Genomic DNA, 19,121 nt, shown 5'->3' on the forward strand with positions numbered 1-19,121 from the left:
ATAATTAGAAAATAGAAAAGGGAAAGTAAGGTAGTGCAAGTCAGGTCCAGATATTTGGAAGGTACAGCCCAGATCCGTGTCAGGATCTGTTCAGCAGTCTTATCACAGTTGGAAAGAAGCTGTTCCCAAATCTGGCCGTATGAATCTTCAAGCTCCTGAACCTTCTCCCGGAGGGAAGAGGGTCAAAAAGTGTTTTGGCTGGGTGGGTCTTGTCCTTGATTATCCTGGCAGCACTGCTCCAACAGCGTGCGGTGTAAAGTGAGTCCAAGGATGGAAGATTGGTTTATGTGATGTGCTGGGCTATGTTCACGATCTTCTGCAGCTTCTTCCGGTCTTGGACAGGACAACTTCCATACCAGGTTGTGATGCACCCTAAAGAATGCTTTCTACGGTGCATCTATAAAAATTAGTGAGGGTTTTAGGGGACAGGCCAAATTTCTTCAGCTTTCTCAGGAAGTAAAGGCGCTGGTGGGCCTTCTTGGCAGTGGACTCTGCTTGGTTAGACCAAGTCAGGTCATTTGTGATATTCACCCTGAGGAACTTAAAGCTTTTGACCTGTTCCACCTGCTCACCACCAGTGTAGATGGGGCTGTGCGGTCCGCTACTCCTTCTGAAGTCAACAACCAATTCCTTCGTCTTGCTGACGTTGAGGGATAGGTTATTGTCTTCGCACCATGCCACCAGGTTCTTAATTTCCTCTCTGTACTCAGACTCATCATTACCCAAGGTACGGCCTACAATTGTGGTGTCATCAGCAAACTTATATATTGAGTTCAATGGAAACTTGGCTACACAATCATGGGTGTACAGTGAGTACAGCAGGGGGCTGAGTACACAGCCTTGTGGGGCACCGGTGCTCAGAGTGATTGTAGAGGAGAGCTTGTCCCCTATCTTTACAGCCTGGGTCCTGTCTGTGAGGAAGCTGAAGATCCAGCTGCAGATCTGAGTGCTAAGATCCAGGTTCCGGAGCTTAGGAATCAGTTTATTTGGAATGATGGTATTAAGGGCAGAGCTGTAGTTGATGAAAAGGAGCCTTACATATGCGAATTTATTCTCCAGGTGTTCTAAGGAGGAATGTAGTGCCAGAGAGATGGCATCTGCCGTTGACCTGTTGCTCCGGTAGGCGAATTGCAAAGTGTCGAGGTTGACCGGTAGGTTATGGTTGATGTGTGCCATAACCAATCGCTCGAAGCACTTCATAGCAATTGAAGTTAGAGCCACAGGTCGGTAGTCATTCAGGCATGCCACCTTGCTTTTCTTCAGAACCGGGATTATCGTTGCCTTCTTAAAACACAAGGGGATCTTAGACTGAAGCAGGGAGCAGTTGAAGATGTCAGCAAACACTCCAGCTAGCTCGCTTGCACAGACCTGGAGAACCCATCCCAGGACGCCATCTGGGCCCATTGCCTTCCTTGGATTTATCTTCAAGAAGGCTCTTCTAACGTCTTTCTCGGTGACGATGAATCTCGATGCCACCAGGTCCGGTTCATCCAGAGGGGGCGGGACGCTCCTCTTCTGTTCGAATCTTGCGTAGAATACGTTAAGTTCATCAGGAAGAGAAGCGCTACAGTTATTGATATTCCCAGCCTTTTCTTTGCACCCAGTGATCTCATTTAGACCCTGCCATAGTCTACTGGCATCCCTCTGGTTAGCCTGGGTTTCAGATGGAGAGAAAGAGTCTGCTGCTTAATATTCAGAATACCAAAACAACTGACTTTACTTCTGGTGAGAGATTTCATTCCCTGGTCACAGGCTACGTTTATTGCCTGAAATTGAAACTCCATGTCATGCAAATTCACAGGGTCAGCTTCGGATCACATCACGGAGACTGCCAGTTTCCATCTCTGTAATCCAAAAATAGAATACTGTAGCTGTTGAACATGAAATAAAATACATTGCAGGAAGTACTCACAAGGCTGGTGCTATCTATAACTGCAGGAACTGAACAGCAGCTCTCTGACAGCTCCTTTCACTGCTCTCTGGACCATAACCCCACTCTGCAAAACACTGGGCTTCTGTCTCCCAGTCACTGGCCTCACAGTCTCCATCTCAGCCTCCTAATCACACATAGGCTGCTTCCATTGACTTCGTTGCAACTCAGTGACATTACAAAATCACACGCATGCCTCAGCTCAGCTGTTACAAAAGCTCTTATCCATGTCTATACACTTTGCTAAAACAGTTTCAATCTGTTTTGCCTCAGCTCAAGGTCATGCAAAATACTTTTGCCCATGTCATAACTCTCTGCCAGTTACCTCCAATCACCTCTGTGCCCCTGCCCTACACTGGTTCCCATTTAATAAACACCTTAATTTCAAAACTCTGTCCTTTGCTTTCAGTTCGTTTTATGATTTCCAGTTGCCCTATAACCTGCCAAGTTATGTTTTCTACCAATCTGCCTCCTTGATCATTTCTGAATTTGATTGCCCCACGATTGATGCCAAGCCTTCAATTGTCATATCTCCCTCCCTTGTCCTACTTCCCTTTAAAGGCATTCTTAAAACTTAACTACAGATGTCTGCTGTAACACCTCCCTGGTGAATTCTGTCTGATAGAACTCCTTCATAGATCTTTCAGTTTATCAGGAAGATACTTTACCAGAAGAGTCTCAATATGAACCGTTTAGTTTATACCTATATTGTATTACATTGTTTTACATATACAATTTTAAAATCTGACATAAAAACTATCAATCTGCTTACTGTGAGCTAATTTTATCACAATTTTTATGTTTAGTGTACAGCATTTCCATCCAGGGACAAATCAGCTATTCATATAGAGAACACTTCGCTGTTTCTTAAGTACAGTGTTATGATCCAAAATCTTCATGCTTTTACTTGACAGGTTTTGATAACTTAAATGCAGTTCATTGATAAATGCCCAGGGTTTTTTTTCTTAGTGGCTAAATCAGCGTGAGAGGCCATTCTTTGGTGATGCAGTGCAAGGTTTAAAAAGAGCTTGGGTGCTTTTTGGCTTTTTTTAAAAATTGGGTGGCAATCAGCCAATAAAAAGGTGTGAGCAGAGCAGCCATTGTTAGAGTGGGCATTGTTAGAGTGGTCTTGCTTTGGCAAGCACAATGGAGCTTCTAAGTAAGTAAGAAAGTTTCTAGCAAGTTTTCTTTTTCTGTTAATACATAGCTAGTGTGCTGAGAATGGATCTGGTGGCAGTATTATGTTCCTTGTGTGAGGTGTGGGAAATCTGGGAGACCTCCCATCTCCCTAATAAGTACGAAGTGCATTGAGCTACAGCTCCTTAGAGGCCATGTTAAGGAACTAGAGCTGCAGCTCAATGACCTTCATCTCACATAGGAGAATGAGGAGGCAGGAGCTACAGGGAGGTAGGTTGCAGGAAGCAGGTACCTGGGTGACTGTCAGGAGAGGGAAAGGGAATAGGTAGCCAGTGCAGAGTGCCCCTGTGACCGTTCCCCTCAATAATATGTATACAGCTTTGGATGCTGTTGGTGGGGGTGGGGAGACAACCTACTGAGAGAAGCCACAGCAACCTGGTCTCGGATATTGAGTCTGGCTCTGTAGCTCAGAAGGAAAGGGTGAGAAGAGGGGCACAGAAGCAATTTGAGATTCCATAATTAGAGGAACAGAAAGCTGATTCTTTGGACATGAAAGAGACATTGGGATGATATGTTGCCTCCCAGGTGCCAGGGATGTCTCAGACTGAGTCCACAGCACTCTAAAGGGAGGGTGAACAGCCTGAAGTCATGTACATATTGGTACCAACGATGTAGGTAGGAAAAGAGAGGAGGTCCTGAAGAGAGAATATAAGGAGTTAGGCAGAAAGCTGAAAATCAGGGTAGTAAGTCCTGGATTGCTGTCTGTGCCATGCACCATTCAGGATAAGCACAGGATGATTTGATAGATGAATGCATGGCTGAGGAATTGGCTCAGGAGGCCGGGTTTCAGATTTTTGGATCATTTGGATCTCTTCTGAGGAAAGTACGACCTGTACAAAAAGGATGGGTTACACCTGAACCCAAGGGGGACCAATATCCTGGCGAGAAGGTTTGCCAAAACTGTTGCAGAGGGGTTCAACTAATTTGGCAGGGGGATAGGAACTGGAGTGATAGGGCTGAGGATGGGGCAGTTGGTATACAAATGCAGTGTGCAGTGAGACTGCAAGGAAGGACAGGAAGATAATAGGGCAAAATTGCAGTCAGTGGGGTGTGTTTAAGTGTAAAAGGGGACCAAAGTAAAAAAGGGTTTTGAATACAGGACTGAAGGTGTTACATCTGAAGGCACACAGTATACGGAATGAGGCAGATGATCTTGTAGCGCAGTTAAAGGTTGACATTGACATTGTTGTCATCTCTGAATTGTGACTGAGAGAAGATCATTGTTAGGAGTTTAACATCCAAGGATACTCATTGTATCAAAAGGACAGGCAGGTAGGCAGAGGTGATGGGGTGTCCTGACTGATAAAAAATGAAATCAAATCCTTAGAAAAAAGTGAGATAGGATCAGAAGATGTAGAAACCCCGAGAGTGGTGTGGAAATATAGCGGTAACCCTGAAGTCTTTATGGATTTGTGACTTTTGTAAAATGTAATGTAACGAAATGGGGTCTATGCGATCGCAATGTGCTTTGCTGGGTTGGGTGAGAAAACTTGCAAGTGTTTGTGTTACACGAGGAAATCTGCAGATGCTGGAAATTCAAGCAACACACACAAAATGCTGGTGGAACACAGCAGGCCAGGCAGCATCTATAGGAAGCAGTACAGTCGATGTTTTGGGCCGAAACCCTTCGTCAGGACTAACTGAAAGAAGAAATAGTAAGAGATTTGAAAGTGGGAGGGGGAGGGGGAAATCTGAAATGATAGGAGAAGACAGGAGGGGGAGGGATGAAACTAAGAGCTGGAAAGGTGATTGGCAAAAGGGATACAGATCTGGAGAAGGGAAAGGATCATGGGACGGGAGGCCAAGGGAGAAAGAAAGGGGGAGGGGAGCACCAGAGGGAGATGGAGAACAGGCAAGGAATGATTGTGAGAGGGACAGAGAGAGGAAAAAAGGGGGGGGGAATAATAATATAATAAAAATAATATTTTCCATCTGGGTAGCCTCCAACCTGATGGCATGAACATTGATTTCTGTAACTTCCGCTAATGCCCCTCCTCTCCTTCTTACCCCATCTGTTATTTATTTAATATCTCCCCCTTCTCTCTTTTTTCTCTCTCTGTCCCTCTCACAATCACTCTTTGCCTGCTCTCCATCTCCCTCTGGTGCTCCCCTCCCCCTTTCTTTCTCCCTAGGCCTCCTGTCCCATGATCCTTTTCCTCCAGCTCTGTATCCTTTTTGCCAATCACCTTTCCAGCTCTTAGTTTCATCCCTCCCCCTCCCATCTTCGCCTATCATTTTGGAATTCCCCCTCCCACTTTCAAATTTCTTACTATCTCTTCTTTCAGTTAGTCCTGACGAAGGGTTTCGGCCCCAAAACTTCGACAGTGCTTCTCCCTATAGATGCTGCCTGGCCTGATGTTCCACCAGCATTTTGTGTGTTTGTGTTATATGGGAATAACCAGGCAATTTGTTTTATGGCCAGAGGGGGATGTTGTTAACAGGGCAAACAGGATGGAAGTTCTAAAGATTAAATGTGAGAAGAGATAAGGATGAAGTTAGCAGAGGAATGCAATGTTATGAATGGAGCGACCTTTTGTAAAAGAAACAGTACTTTGAAACAGAAGATGAGAGCTATATTTCCAGGCAAAACGTGGCTGCAGTTACATCTTCCCTTGCAAGTAAAATGATAAATTCATTAATGCTGTGATCCGCTCCGTATTTGTTGTAGTTTGTATCTGCATATTGGAAGACCTAGCTGACAGAATTTGGAGGTTCCACCGAGACGCCTGTCCAAGTGCGACAGAGACTCAGGAAATTCCGAGGACAGAACAGCCGAGGGGAAAATTCTCGGGAGCAGCGGCCGCCGAAGGAAAATTAGTGTTTTTTTAAACCCTTGACAGTTCGACTTCGGTTTTGTCTCTTTTTCGCCCTGTACACTGCGATCAACGCTGTGATCATGGGTAGATCAGTTTCTCACGTCACGATTCCGACACGGTGGCGTGGCGACAGAAACTTTGAAAGAGATCGATCTAGCGTCTGGGACGCGTGAAAATTTTCTGAGGTAATGTGAAAAAAGATTAGTAAACTATCCAATAACTGAAAGACGTCAGGAACACCGGGCGCCCGAACTAAATGCTGAAATTTAGTAAACCCTTCCGGACGATGTAGTGAAAACTGGTAAGTTGTTAGAATTTTGGTAAGCGTAAATGTAACAAAGTAAAATACGGGATATGCGTCTTTCCCTGATCCTGAACAGGAAATCAGTACATGAAAAGAAAAAAAAGTAACACTGGAAATAATGCGGAGTGTTTAAGACAGATACAAAAACTGCAGGGCCAACTTGCTGCACAGAAAGGAATAATATGTTTTGGAATCTGAAAGAGGGGAAGAGGATTAATATGGAAATATGGATTGGACCGATGAGGTGACCAGATATGGTTATGACGAGGATCCTCTTCCCCACCCCCGTTACTATCGGAGAGAGGGGGGCCGGGACAGGCAATAAAAACCAATAAAAAAAACACATCCCTCATTCAGGGTACAGCAGCTAAAGGGATTTTGTTAAGGATATCGGGACATATGAGTCCATGGATGATTCTAGACTCCAGAGAGTTGCTCCAGGTGATTAGTTACCAGTGAGCAATACACAGCTTTGGGGCAATCTGTATTTCAGCGTGTAAATTGCAAACGGAAGAAGGCAAGGAGTTTCCCCAGGACCCTTCACTCTAATGCGGCAGGTGGATCACCCCCCCCCCCCCCCACCCCGTCGGCTTCCCCAAGCAAGGAAACCCACGAGCAGGATTCCCTCCACCTTTTACATAAACTACCTAAGAAAGATCTTGAAGTTTCAAAGCAGAAACTCCAGATCGTGTAGCCAGAAGTTACTTATCTGGGACATACCCTATCCCAGGATACAAAATCATTGATGAAGATTCGGACAGAAGCATTAGCCAAAGCCTCGCAGCCAAGGACTCGTGGGGAAACGAAGCATTTCCTGGGGTTGACGGGGTTATTGCCGCCACTGGGTTTTAGATTATGCCGCTATTGTTAAACCCGTTCAGAAAATATCTTCCCAGTCAACCAGATCCACTATACCCGAGCAGCGGAGGAAGCATTTGAACGTAATGGTATCTGCCTGAGCTTTGAGCCTCCCTGACTGTAAGGAGTTTCACCCTTTGTTCACCATGGATGATGGTTCAACTCATTTTGACTGGGAATTACAGGGAAAGACGAAGGCCGACTGTTTATTGCAGAGCTCAGACCCAACAGCCAGAGGTTTATCGGATTGTCTTCCAGCAGCAGCAGCCTCTGGCTGTCACCTCGGTTCGGATACGGACCAAGTGCAGAGTGAGAGAAACTAAGCAGGTCGATAGTTCACAGACGTAAAAAAAAATAAAGCAATTATGCTAGGCCAGTTAAATAAAACTCTCAAAGGAAAACGAAGCTTACACTGCGGCTGAAAAGAACATCTAAACATTAAACGAATACCAAACAACACACACAAAATGCTGATGGATCACAGCAGGCCAGGCAGCATCTATAGGGAGAAGCACTGTCGACGTTTCGGGCCGAGACCCTTCATCAGGACTAACTGAAAGGAGAGATAGTAAGAGATTTGAAAATAGGAGGGGGAGATCCGAAATGATAGGAGAAGATGGGGGTGGGGTGAAGCTGAGAGCCAGACAGGTGATTGGCAAAAGGGATACAGAGCTGGAGAAGGGAAAGGATCATGGGACGGTAGGCCTAGGGAGAAAGAACGGAGGAGGGGAGCACCAGAGGGAGATGGAGAGCAGGCAAAGAGTGATTGTGAGAGGGAGAGAGAGAGAGAAAATATAAATAAATCAATCAGGGATGGGGTAAGAAGGGGATGATGCACCATCAATAACTCACGCTGAGACTTAGGAAGTGAGATATCGGCTTTTATTGACTGGAAGAATAAACAGCACTACATCCTGGGGAAAATGAGGGAGAGCAGCAGCCCACAGTCGCCTTTATACAGGGGTCTGTGGGAGGAGCCACAGGAGCAGTCAGCAGGGTCTGTGGGAGGAGCCACAGGAGCAGTCAGTGGGGGGTCTGTGGGAGGAGCCACAGGAGCAGTCAGCAGGGTCTGTGGGAGGAGCCACAGGAGCAGTCAGCAGGGTCTGTGGGAGGAGCCACAGGAGCAGTCAGCAGGGGTCTGTGGGAGGAGCCACAGGAGCAGTCAGTGGGGGGTCTGTGGGAGGAGCCACAGGAGCAGTCAGTGGGGGGTCTGTGGGAGGAGCCACAGGAGCAGTCAGTGGGGGGTCTGTGGGAGGAGCCACAGGAGCAGTCAGCAGGGTCTGTGGGAGGAGCCACAGGAGCAGTCAGACAGGTATATCTAGTTCACCACAGGGGAGGAGGGGCATTAACGGAAGTTAGAGAAGTCGATGTTCATGCCATCAGGTTGGAGGCTACCCAGCCGGTATATAAGGTGTTGTTCCTCCAACCTGAGTGTGGCTTCATCTTGACAGTAGAGGAGGCAATGGATAGGCATATCAGAATGGGAATGGGACGTGGAATTAAAATGTGTGGCCACTGGGAGACACTGCTTTCTCTGGCGGACTGAGCGTAGGTGTTCAGCGAAACGGTCTCCCAGTCTGCGTCGTGTCTCACCAATATACAGAAGGCCGCACCGGATGCAGTATATCACACCAGCCGACTCACAGGTGAAGTGTCGCCTCACCTGGGGCCCTGAATGGTGGTGAGGGAGGAAGTGTAAGGGCAGGTGTAGCACTTGTTCCGCTTACAAGGGTATTAAACGAATACCGCCAGTCTTCAGAGTCAGTTGATTTGAAAGCCCAATATATCAGGGAAGGCCGAACACAAAACAGCAGCGAAGCGTTGCTATGCTCTGTCCAAGTCGCGACGAGCACTACGATGACAAGAATGGAGTTAAATAGTATCGCGGTTAAATAATAATGACCTGACACGTGCAAATTCACAAGCGCAGTTACCGTACCTCCTGCGCTGCCGAATCCGTGGTTGTGACAGCTGTTTCGTACATGCTGACCCGCCTGGCCAGCTACGTACGAAATCGAGTTATCAATGATCCCGAGTTACTCGCTGTGCAACTCTTATGGGCGCTCTTCCCCACGACCCTACACATGAAACAATAGCATTCCGTGTGCACCTTACTGATTCTCCTGTTGTTAATGCCGGTTTAATGGTCTTCGTTGACGGTTCGGCTTTAGTAACGATATGGGGAAAGCTGGATTGTAAACAGCACAATGAGGCTTCACGCCGAGAAAACGGATTGCGCCCCAGGCAAATTCGACCCAGGTACCGCGGATTGCCGGATGAGTTCACAAGTTCACACATGCGGGCAAGAGGGGAATGATTAATTAATTAAACTAAACTTGGCATAGCCCTGGAGTATTCGGAACAAATTTGTAGACAATTTATGAGATGTGAGATATACCTTCAAAATCCGGGAAAAATGCCTAATTAACGGGTTCATACCCTGTCGTCAGATGACCTATTTTTACACTTTATCGAATCATCTTAATGTAAATGGTGTAAGTATTAGTCATTATTGATGTGTTCTCACCATGGTGAAGCATTTCCTTGTGGAACGAATAGAGCAGTCACAGTAGCGAAATATTTGTTAAAGAAAATAATCCCGTGATTTGGGATTAGTACCTATTGTAGGCAACGCCTTACAGGTGAATCAATTTCCATTCTCAGTCAGAGACCCTAGTGCAAAGGACGAACGGAACAATTTTAAGAATGAATTTGGCTACATGTGTGAGCAAGCGGGACTATACCACGAGGTAGAGCCCAGAGATTGTATACAGCCATTAAGGCCCTAATGACAAGCGGCTGGATTAGCGCTTCTCTTTTCTCTGACAAATGCAATTGACAGGAACATTTTCTTGCGATTGACTTGCAAATGTAGAAACAGGACCAACGTCCTAAACTGCTGGGTTTGAATGGAAGTCCAGGCACGTGGAAGTGGGTGGGCCTTTTTTTGTTGCCCGTCTCTTTAATGAGGCAGAGGTGAACTGTTACTTTAATTGGCCCAACGCTCTGCCCTGGCTATGTTGGTACAACGATGCTGGGACTCAGAAACATAAACCCCTTCCTCCACTTACCGATACAGTCAAAATGTCACCGGGGGAGGATGGGGATATAGTTTGGTAAAAGGTGTTTTAGAGGATGCTGCATACAAAACAGCGCTAACCTCAGAGTTGTCCTTGGGGAAGACCTATGGGAACTGATACGGCACAGGTACTGATTAACGTGACACCAGCAAAGGAAAATTTAGCAAATGAAACTGCATGTGCTTTCGATCAAACCCAACAAAGCAATGTCTAAATTGTAGACAGAATTGGTGGCGGTCCGCAGAGCAGCACTGAAAAACCAAATGGCTTTCGACTTTATTTTATCCAGGGAAGGAGGCGTGTGCTCTGATTGGGCAGGAACATGCCAAACGAATTCTTTATGAATTTGTAACTTGAAAAACGCAATGTACCGAAGTGGGATCTACAAAAGCCCATGGGTGAGCAAACTTACAAATGTTTGTGTGTAAAATAATAAATGCATTAATAATGTGATCCACTGATTTGTTGTAGACCCAGCTGAACGGTACACGCCAGTAGTGTTAAGAAATTACAAGGGTAAAAAGACTCCGATGGGAGTTTACACCGGCCTCTGATCTGTAGCCAGAATGACGGCTACAAATTACAACGGGAGATGGAAAGGGTATGTAAAAAGGACAGTGTGGTGATCATCGTGGAGCATTTCAATAAGCAGGTCGATTGGGAAAATCCTGTTGGTGCTGGATCCCAAGAGAGGCAATTTGTAGAAGGCCCCGGAGATGGCTTTTTAGTGCAGCGCATGTTTGAGCCCACCAGGGCAACGGCGGTTCTGTCCACAACTTCAGCCATCTTCAACAGGACCCTACCTCCAAACACATCTTTACTACCGCACACTCCCCCTTCCCCCATTTTCCACAGGGACTGCGCCCACCACGATTCCATTATCAATTCATCCCTCTCCACTAATCTCCCTCCTGCCATTTACCCCCTGAAAGCAGAGGAATGGCTACGCTTGCCCATTTACTTCCTTCCAAGGTCCCAAACAGTCCGTTCAGGTGAGGCACAACTTCACCAGCAAGTCTCTTGGGGTCGTCTATGGTATCCCGTGCCCCTAATGCAACCTCCTGTACATTAGTGAGACCTGACGTAGATTGGGGGACTGTTTTGGCAAGCTCCATTTGCAACAATTTTCCCACTGGCCAACCATTTTAATTCCAATCTCCACCCCATGTGGATCCATGGCCTGGTCTACTGCCACAATGAAATCAACACCTCATATTCTGTCTAGGTAGCCTCCAAATTGATAGCATTAATATTGGTTTCTTCAACTTTTGGTAATTTTCCCCCTCATCCCCTTCCCTCTTCTTCCATTTTCCACTCTGGTTCCCCTCTCACCCATCAACCACCCGATGGTGACCCCACCACCCTTCACTTTCTCCCATGGTCTACTCTCCTATTAAGATTCTTTCTCCAGTCCCTTAGCTTTTGAACCTGTGATCTACTAGCTTCTTACTTCATCACCCCTCCCTCACCCACCTGGCCTCATCTGTCACCTTACTCCTTCCCCTCCCCCTCCCACACCTTCTTATTCTGGCTTCACACCTCTTCCTTTCCAGTCCTGATTAAGGGTCTTGGCCCACACTGTTAACTGTTCATTCAGTTCCATAGATACTGCCTGACCCGCTGAATTCCTCCAGCATTTTGTATGTGTTATTCTGGATTTCCAGCATCTGCAGAATTTTTGTTTGTAATTTAAAACTTTTTAAACTTAAAACACAGATCTTTTAGCATCACAATTTATAAACTTGTTCATGCTGATTTAGTACAAATCTTTTTTGTGCTAAGAAGCACAATTACATGAAATGAAATATTTTGTTTAGAAATTGATATTTCAGGTCAAAGATCCCTCAACCAATAACATTGAATTAAGCTTATCCTAGGTTCTTAATAGAAATGGCTACTGAGCCAGTTTTAAGACTGAGGAAAATTTCAATAGATTGGAAAATAACAATCGTAACTCTTGAATGCAAAACCGGAAGGAGACAAACAGGAAAATACAAGCTTGTTAGCTTAACAGTCTGTCAGAGAAATTGTTAGGGAGCAGAGTCAACAGTTCTGTTAAAACAAAAAACGTTTGATTAGTCTTGCATTAGTAAAGTAGATCCACTGTACAGAGATACCCAGAATGTACTTGAGATGGTGCCACTTAAAATAATATTCTGGAAAATAATATAGGAGGTAGCATTAGTGAGAAAGATTATTGGCTGTCAAGCAGAGCAGACATAAATGGGTCTCTTTATCGTAGACAAGGTGGTACAGTGTGCCACAGGGATCATCTTAGGCTCTCTATTTATACAAATTATTCTTCTAATGAGGCATGTGTGTCAAATTGCTGTTGATGGCAAGATAGTGAAGGTCAGTTTTGAAATCAACATTGTGGCTACAAAGGAAAACAGATTGATCGATAAATGTCCAGAAAATCTGGCAAATGGAGTATTCTGAGGGGGAAATGTGATTTAAAAAAATCTATACTAAAGAGAACCAAGTAGTCTTATTATGTACTGGTGAGGGACTCTGGCAATCAGAGATGCAGGTGCCCTAGTGCATGATTTACAAATGATTGGAGTTGAGCTGTAGCACGAGATTCGGAAAGCTGAAAATGCCATTTATTGATAGGAACACTGAATACAAAAGTAGTGTGCTTTAGTTACCTAGTGAGGCCACATCAGGTGCACAATGTACAGGACTGGTCATTTTGAGAGGATGTAAATGTATCCTGTAAGACACCTGGATCACAGAGGAGATGCCTGATGACTTCCGTGATGCCCTCATTGTGGCTCTCTACAAAAACAAGGGAAGCAAATCAGACTGCAGAAACTACAGGGGTATCTTACCGCTGTCCAGCGCAGGCAAGATTTTTGCCCACATTCACCTGAACAGACTTGTCACTGTCTCGGAAAGGAACCTCCCGGTGGCTTTCGGCCAGAACGGAGTACAGTAGACATGATATTTGCCATGAGGCAAGTCCAGGAGAAGTGTGTCCAGCAGAACAAGCCTCTTAACTCTGTCTTCATTGACATGACAAAGGCATTTGATACTGTAAACAGGGAGGCTCTCTGGATCATCCTGGGACGTTACGGATGCCCGAGGGAATTCGTGAAGATGATTCAGCTGCTCCAGGACAGGTCCTTTGCAGTGGTGATACGTCAGCTGCATTTGCCATTTCCAATGGGGTGAAGCAGGGCTGTGTACTAGCCCCAGTCCTGTTCAATCTGTTCTTCACCTGCATGTTGTCACGTGCTGTCCAAGGTCTGAAGGAGGGAGTGTACATCAGGTACGATTGGACAGCTCTCTCTTTGACCTTCGCCGATTGAACGCACGGACGAAGTGCCTCCATACAGTCGTTCAAGAAACCCTCTTCGCTGATGACTGTGCGCTCCTGGCGCACAAAGACGGTGATCTATAGTTGATGCTGAACAAATTCTCAGATGCTGCTATGCCCTTTGGCCTGACTATCAGCCGAACAAGACTGAAGTACTTCACCAGTCCGTGCCAAACACCAACCCCATAGAACCAAAAATCACTGTTGACGATACCCCGCTGACAAATGTAAACAGCTTCCGATACTTAGGAAGCATCATCTTGAGTGATAAGTCTTTGGACAAAGAAATTGACTCCAGGATCAGCAAGACCTCCGTGTTCACAGATGAACTGTATGTCAGTGTGTCTTCTTCGAATCCGAAGGGCTACCACACTGAAATGTATTAAAAGCATCTTGGAGAAGCTTTACTAGATGAATCCCTGGATTGGGCAGGTTATCTTATGAGAAAAGGTTGCACAGGCCAGGCTTGTATCTGCTGGAGATTTTAAAAAAAGTGAATAGGGTCTTGACAGGATGAATGTGGAATCCAGATTTCCTCCTGTCGGAGAATCCAGGATTTGGTGTCACTGTTTCAAAATAAGGGTGCTCATTTAAGACAGAGTTGAAACACATTTTCTTCTGAGAGCCCCAAAAGTCTTTTAAAAGCAGAGGATGAAAGGTTACTATGGGCAGAAATGAATTGAAAGGGAAGTTACAATCAAATGAGCCATAATCTCATTAATTGCTGGAGAAGGATTGAGTGGCCATGTGATCTATGATTCACATGTTTATCAATACACAATAGGGTCTTTTAAGAGCCTCTTAGGTACATGGAGCTTAGAAAAATAGAGGGCTATGCAGTAGGGAAATTCCAGGCAGTTTCTAGAGTAGATTACATGGTCGGCATAACACTGTGGGCCGAAGGGCCTGTAATGTGCCACAGATTTCTATGTTACATGTTCAGTTATTTTGAAAGGCATGGGAGAAAGGTACTTGCATTTATATATGAATAGCCTACAGCTTTTAATAAGCAATAAAAAAAATTAGGACACCTCATTAACAAGAATGGAAGTGTGGTTTTCTGTATATAAATGTTATTTATATCCTGCGCTTATAATGCATTTTAGTTGAACTTCGATATAACAGCATTGCTGTGAATGTTGGTTATGTCAAATAGTGAAATGATGACTGTAGATATTTAGAATGGAAGCCCTACCGTTAATTCAGCAGTTGCTATGTTTGGCCAGTAGATGACCGTATGGCCTAGACCAAGGGTTCTTCTATGAAGTTTATCTACTGCCTATTGGCAAGAAACACAATATGTTTAATGGTCTTCTGCAGGATGTACGATGAGTTGCACTTTTATTGATAAATATCAGGGTAACTAACTGGACAGCAGGCTGGAAGACATGGAAGAGATGGAAATCAGCTGCAATTCCAGGGCACCAAGTGGTCAGGTACTCCAGTGGCCAGCTCCTCAGGGAGGTCACAGTCTTCAAAATTTCTGCAGAGAGGAAATATTCTGCTCTGCAATTGTCTGTCTCAGTCCTCCTAAGTAACAGTAAAAATCAGATCACAGACCTTTGTATATCATAGGGTGTTGCTTTATGTAGATTCACTGGCTCTTGCCTAATATAGGAGACACCTGCCCCACCAGGAAGTCTTGTCAAGGATGGCTCTGGAGTGAGTTGAGTGCAAGTGGTGCTGAAGTCAAAATTATTTCTTAGATGCTTTGCACTTAAAACCCAAGGAACTCTGCAGTCATGGTTTACTTCAGTTCCATTGTCAATGCACTCAATGGCTTTTCTCAAAACAAATATAGTTTCCCGTATGAAGCAAGACAGTTTAGCAACCAGCTTGGAGCAGTCACTGCTATCTCTTAGCTTTGGTAGTCAGTGAATGGGCTAACTTTGCCAAGTTCTTAATGAGACTCTCTCGCTTCTGCAAGGCTAACTTTTCTTCTTCAAGATGTTGCAGCTTTTGGTGTATTTCTGTTGGGAAGGGAAAAGATACATCAGTGAAATCTGTGTCCATACAACACCTTCCACATCCAATAAAGTAATTTTAACTCTGATTAGATTTTAAAAAAGTCAGCTAATTTACGTACAGAAATATTCCACAGAAATAGCTGTACAAAATGTTTTAATATCTTGTTTAAGATACAAACACTAGCTTAATGTTTCTCTGCAATTGGTGTTACCTGATGTGCTGAGTGTTCTCAGCACTCTCTGTTTCAAGTTCAGAGTTCAAGCGGTTGGTCCTTACCAGATTTAAAATCTGACATGATGTCTTGAAGTGAATTCAGAGTCAGAAGTATTGCCCATGCAATCTCATAGTCTGAAAAGTGTAAATAAGTAAATATAAACAAGCAGCAACTAACGTTTCAAAGAAAGGGAAAAGTTAGCAACCTAGAATGTTAACCATTTCTTCCCTTGCAGTTGTTACTTAACCTGACTTGGAGTATATTGTTTTTATTGAAAGTACAATTGTGTAAACTTCCTGATTCTTGAAGTAATTTTTCTGTTCAAGTTAAGTTCAAAATCAATCAGTAAACTTGAGAATTGTCTGATTCACATATAGAGGCCACCTGGCTCCTCATTGCCACTTTCCTGCATGGGCTTGTTACCATTGATTACTAAAAATCTTAACTACATTCTTTCAAATTTCTTGCTCTGTGACTGCCTGTGAGCAGACAAATCTCAGGGTTGTATAATTTATCCATTCTTTGATAACAAATCTACTTTGAATAAATGTGATCTGTGACTGAGCCTCCACTGCTTTTGGAAGAAAAATTCCAAAGATTTACTGCCCTTGGGGTTGTTATCTCTGTTCTGAATGGTTAATCCCTTATCTTGACTCCCACCCAAACATGCCCAAGTGGAGGAAATGTGCTTCACCAAATGCGGGTACAGTCAGTTCAAATTAAGCAAACTATTGCCCTAGATTAACTGAAATCTGCAGGGGCACATAGAGAGATAGTTTAATGTGTCTAGCTTTCAATTAATATGTTTGTGTATTTTTGGGGAATATTTGCGGCATTGCAGTTTCTGTCAAACCGAGATTTACACAGAGCATATGGTTTGTCAGACATCATAGCAATCGAGTAAAACAAATTTCTAACAAGATACAAAATCAGAGTATTTTGTACAGAAAAAGGAAAACATTCCTTTTAGACAGATTTCTCACCGTGGTAGATTTGCGTTGACATCGATTCCAGTTGATCCACAGAGTCTGACTCCATTACTAAGCTAAACACGAGTATGAAAACTGACAGAAAAGAGACAGAGGGAAGCAGTTGACATCACAAGTCAATAACTGGCAAAATATAGAGGCAGGTTTTAAGTAAGTACAGAGGAGAAGACAGGTCTGATGAGGTGAGAAACAGAAGAGATAAAATAACAAAATGAATGATATCCAGAAATGAAAAATGGCAGGATCTACTTCTGATGTTAATTTGTTATACTAAACGTTGCATCCGGAAGACTATGAGTAAAGATACCATTCCTTCAAAGTTGCTGTCTAGTATAGGGGACAGAGAGCAGGCAGAACAAAATGACAAGCAACTGTGAGCTTGTAAACTTGCAGAGGGGTTCTGTAAATAAATCTTATCAAAGCTGATCAATGATACCAGCGCCTCTAATTTGCTGACTGGAGCAATAGGTCCACATAAAGTGCCATCTCACTGGCTCTTCACTCAGCCCTGGAACATCTGGACAGTGAAGATTCATACATCAAGATGCTCTTCATTGACTACAGCTTGACATGCAATACTATCATCCCCTCAAAACTAATCAATAAGCTCCAAGAACTTGACCTCAATATCTTTTTGTGCAATTGGATCCTGGATTTCCTCACTTGTAGACCCCAGTCAGTTTGGATTGGCAACAACATCTCCATGATCTCCATCAGCACAGGTGCACCGCAGGGCTGTGTGCTTGGCTCCCTGTTCTACTCACTTTACACCTATGACTGTATGGCTAAGTACAGCTCCAATGCCATAGTTAAGTTTGCTGATGACACCGTGGTCATGGGCCGAATCAAGGGTGGTGATGAATCAGCATATAAGGAGATTGGGAATCTGGCTGAGTGGTGCCATAACAACAACCTCTCACTCAATGTCACCAAAACTAAGGAGCTGATTATTGACCAGGAGAAGGAAACCAGAGGTCCATAAGTCTATTCTCATCGGAGGATCAGAGGTCGAGAGGGTCAGCATCTTTAAATTCCTTGGTGTTACTATTTCAGAGGACCTGTCCTGGGCCCAGCACAAAAGTGCAATTACGAAGAAAGCACGGCAATGCCTCTACTTTGTTTATGGAGATTCAGCATGATATCTACAACTTGGAAAAACATCTACAGATGTGTAGTGAGAGTATACTGACTGGCCACATCACAACCTGGTATGGGAACACCAATGTCCTTGAATGAAAAATCCTATAAGAAGTAGTGGATAGAGTACAGCTCAGTCCATCACAGATAAAGTCCTCCCCGCCACTGAGCACATCTACACGGAGTGCTGTTGCAGGAAAGCAGCAGCCATCATCAGGGACCCCCACCACACAGGACATGCTCTCTTCTCACTGCTGCCATCAGGAAGAAGGTACAAGAGCCTCAGGATTCACACCACCAGGTTCAGAAACAGTTGTTACCCCTCAACCATCAGGCTCTTGAACCAAAGGGGATATCTTCACTTGCCCCTTCATTGGAATGTTCCCACAACCTATGGGCTCACCCTTCATCTCGTGTTCTTGATATTTATTGCTTATTTACTATTATTGTTTCTTCTTTTGCATTTGAACAGTTTGTTGTCTTCTGAACTCTGGATGGTCAAAATGTCAGACCTTTGGTCTTCACGGCAGCAACGCCACCTGTCAGAGTTTACATATCAGAGTTCACAACTGATATACAACACATCAAGGGGAAAGATAATGCCGTGGCTGACTATGTCAACATGGCAGCCGACCAAGCTACTGACCCAGAGGTCCAGGCTTACCGAACAGCAGTCACGGGCCTGCGGTTGGCTGCATTAAGTTCATGGAAACGTTTTTTTATTTCCCTGTGTGATGTCTCAACAAGTTGCCCTTGCCCCATTGTGCCCGCAAACTAGAGGCATACTGTTTTTAACTCCATTCACGGCCTCCCACATCCGAGCCGCAAGGCCTCACAGGAAGTGGCTGCACTAAAATTTGTGCGGCACGGTGTGACTGGAGTGCGGCCTGTGTTGTGCCAGCGGGCAAAAACTAGCCGTCATGTTCGGGCACCACTGCCACCCTTCGAGATCTCTGAGCGACAAGTTGAGTGGACCCTACCCCGTGCCCCTGCTTCCGCCCCCTCCCCGTGGGTTTCGTTCACCTCGTCACCACGGCGGCCAGAGGTCATCCCTCTACCATCGAGGACGGCCAGAGATATGGCCCGGGCGTTCATCAGCACCTGGGTTGCTCGGGTTGGCACCCCATCTGATAGTTCCTCTGACCACGGTCTCCAATTCACATCAGACCTCTGGGCTGCAATGGCCGATAACCTCGGTGTCAGACTCCATCACACCCCCATTCCGGCTCCTTTGGTGTCCGCCATAACGCACACCATCTGAGCTGGGGGCAGGCTCGCGGTGCTGGGTTTGGTAAATTCTGGCAGGGTA

General features: G+C 44.9%; 1 protein-coding gene across 2 annotated transcripts in view; it reads right to left on the reverse strand.

Moving 5' to 3' along the window:
- Positions 1-12,766: 12,766 nt before the first annotated feature.
- Positions 12,767-19,121, reverse strand: part of phf11 (PHD finger protein 11) — an 87,607-nt gene continuing 81,252 nt past the window's right edge. The window contains exons 15-17 of one of the 2 annotated variants that reach the window (XM_073045924.1): positions 16,670-16,750; positions 15,749-15,820; positions 12,767-15,474 (exon numbers count right to left, since the gene is read on the reverse strand). In XM_073045924.1, coding sequence (XP_072902025.1) covers positions 15,356-15,474; positions 15,749-15,820; positions 16,670-16,750 — 272 coding nt within the window. In that variant the 3' untranslated portion in view covers positions 12,767-15,355. Of the gene's footprint in view, positions 15,475-15,683; positions 15,821-16,669; positions 16,751-19,121 lie in introns of both variants that reach the window. The other variant, XM_073045926.1, reaches the window with a different exon arrangement.

The sequence above is a fragment of the Hemitrygon akajei genome, chromosome 5 (genome assembly GCF_048418815.1).
Source record: "Hemitrygon akajei chromosome 5, sHemAka1.3, whole genome shotgun sequence".
NCBI classification, from domain to species: Eukaryota; Metazoa; Chordata; class Chondrichthyes; order Myliobatiformes; family Dasyatidae; genus Hemitrygon; species Hemitrygon akajei.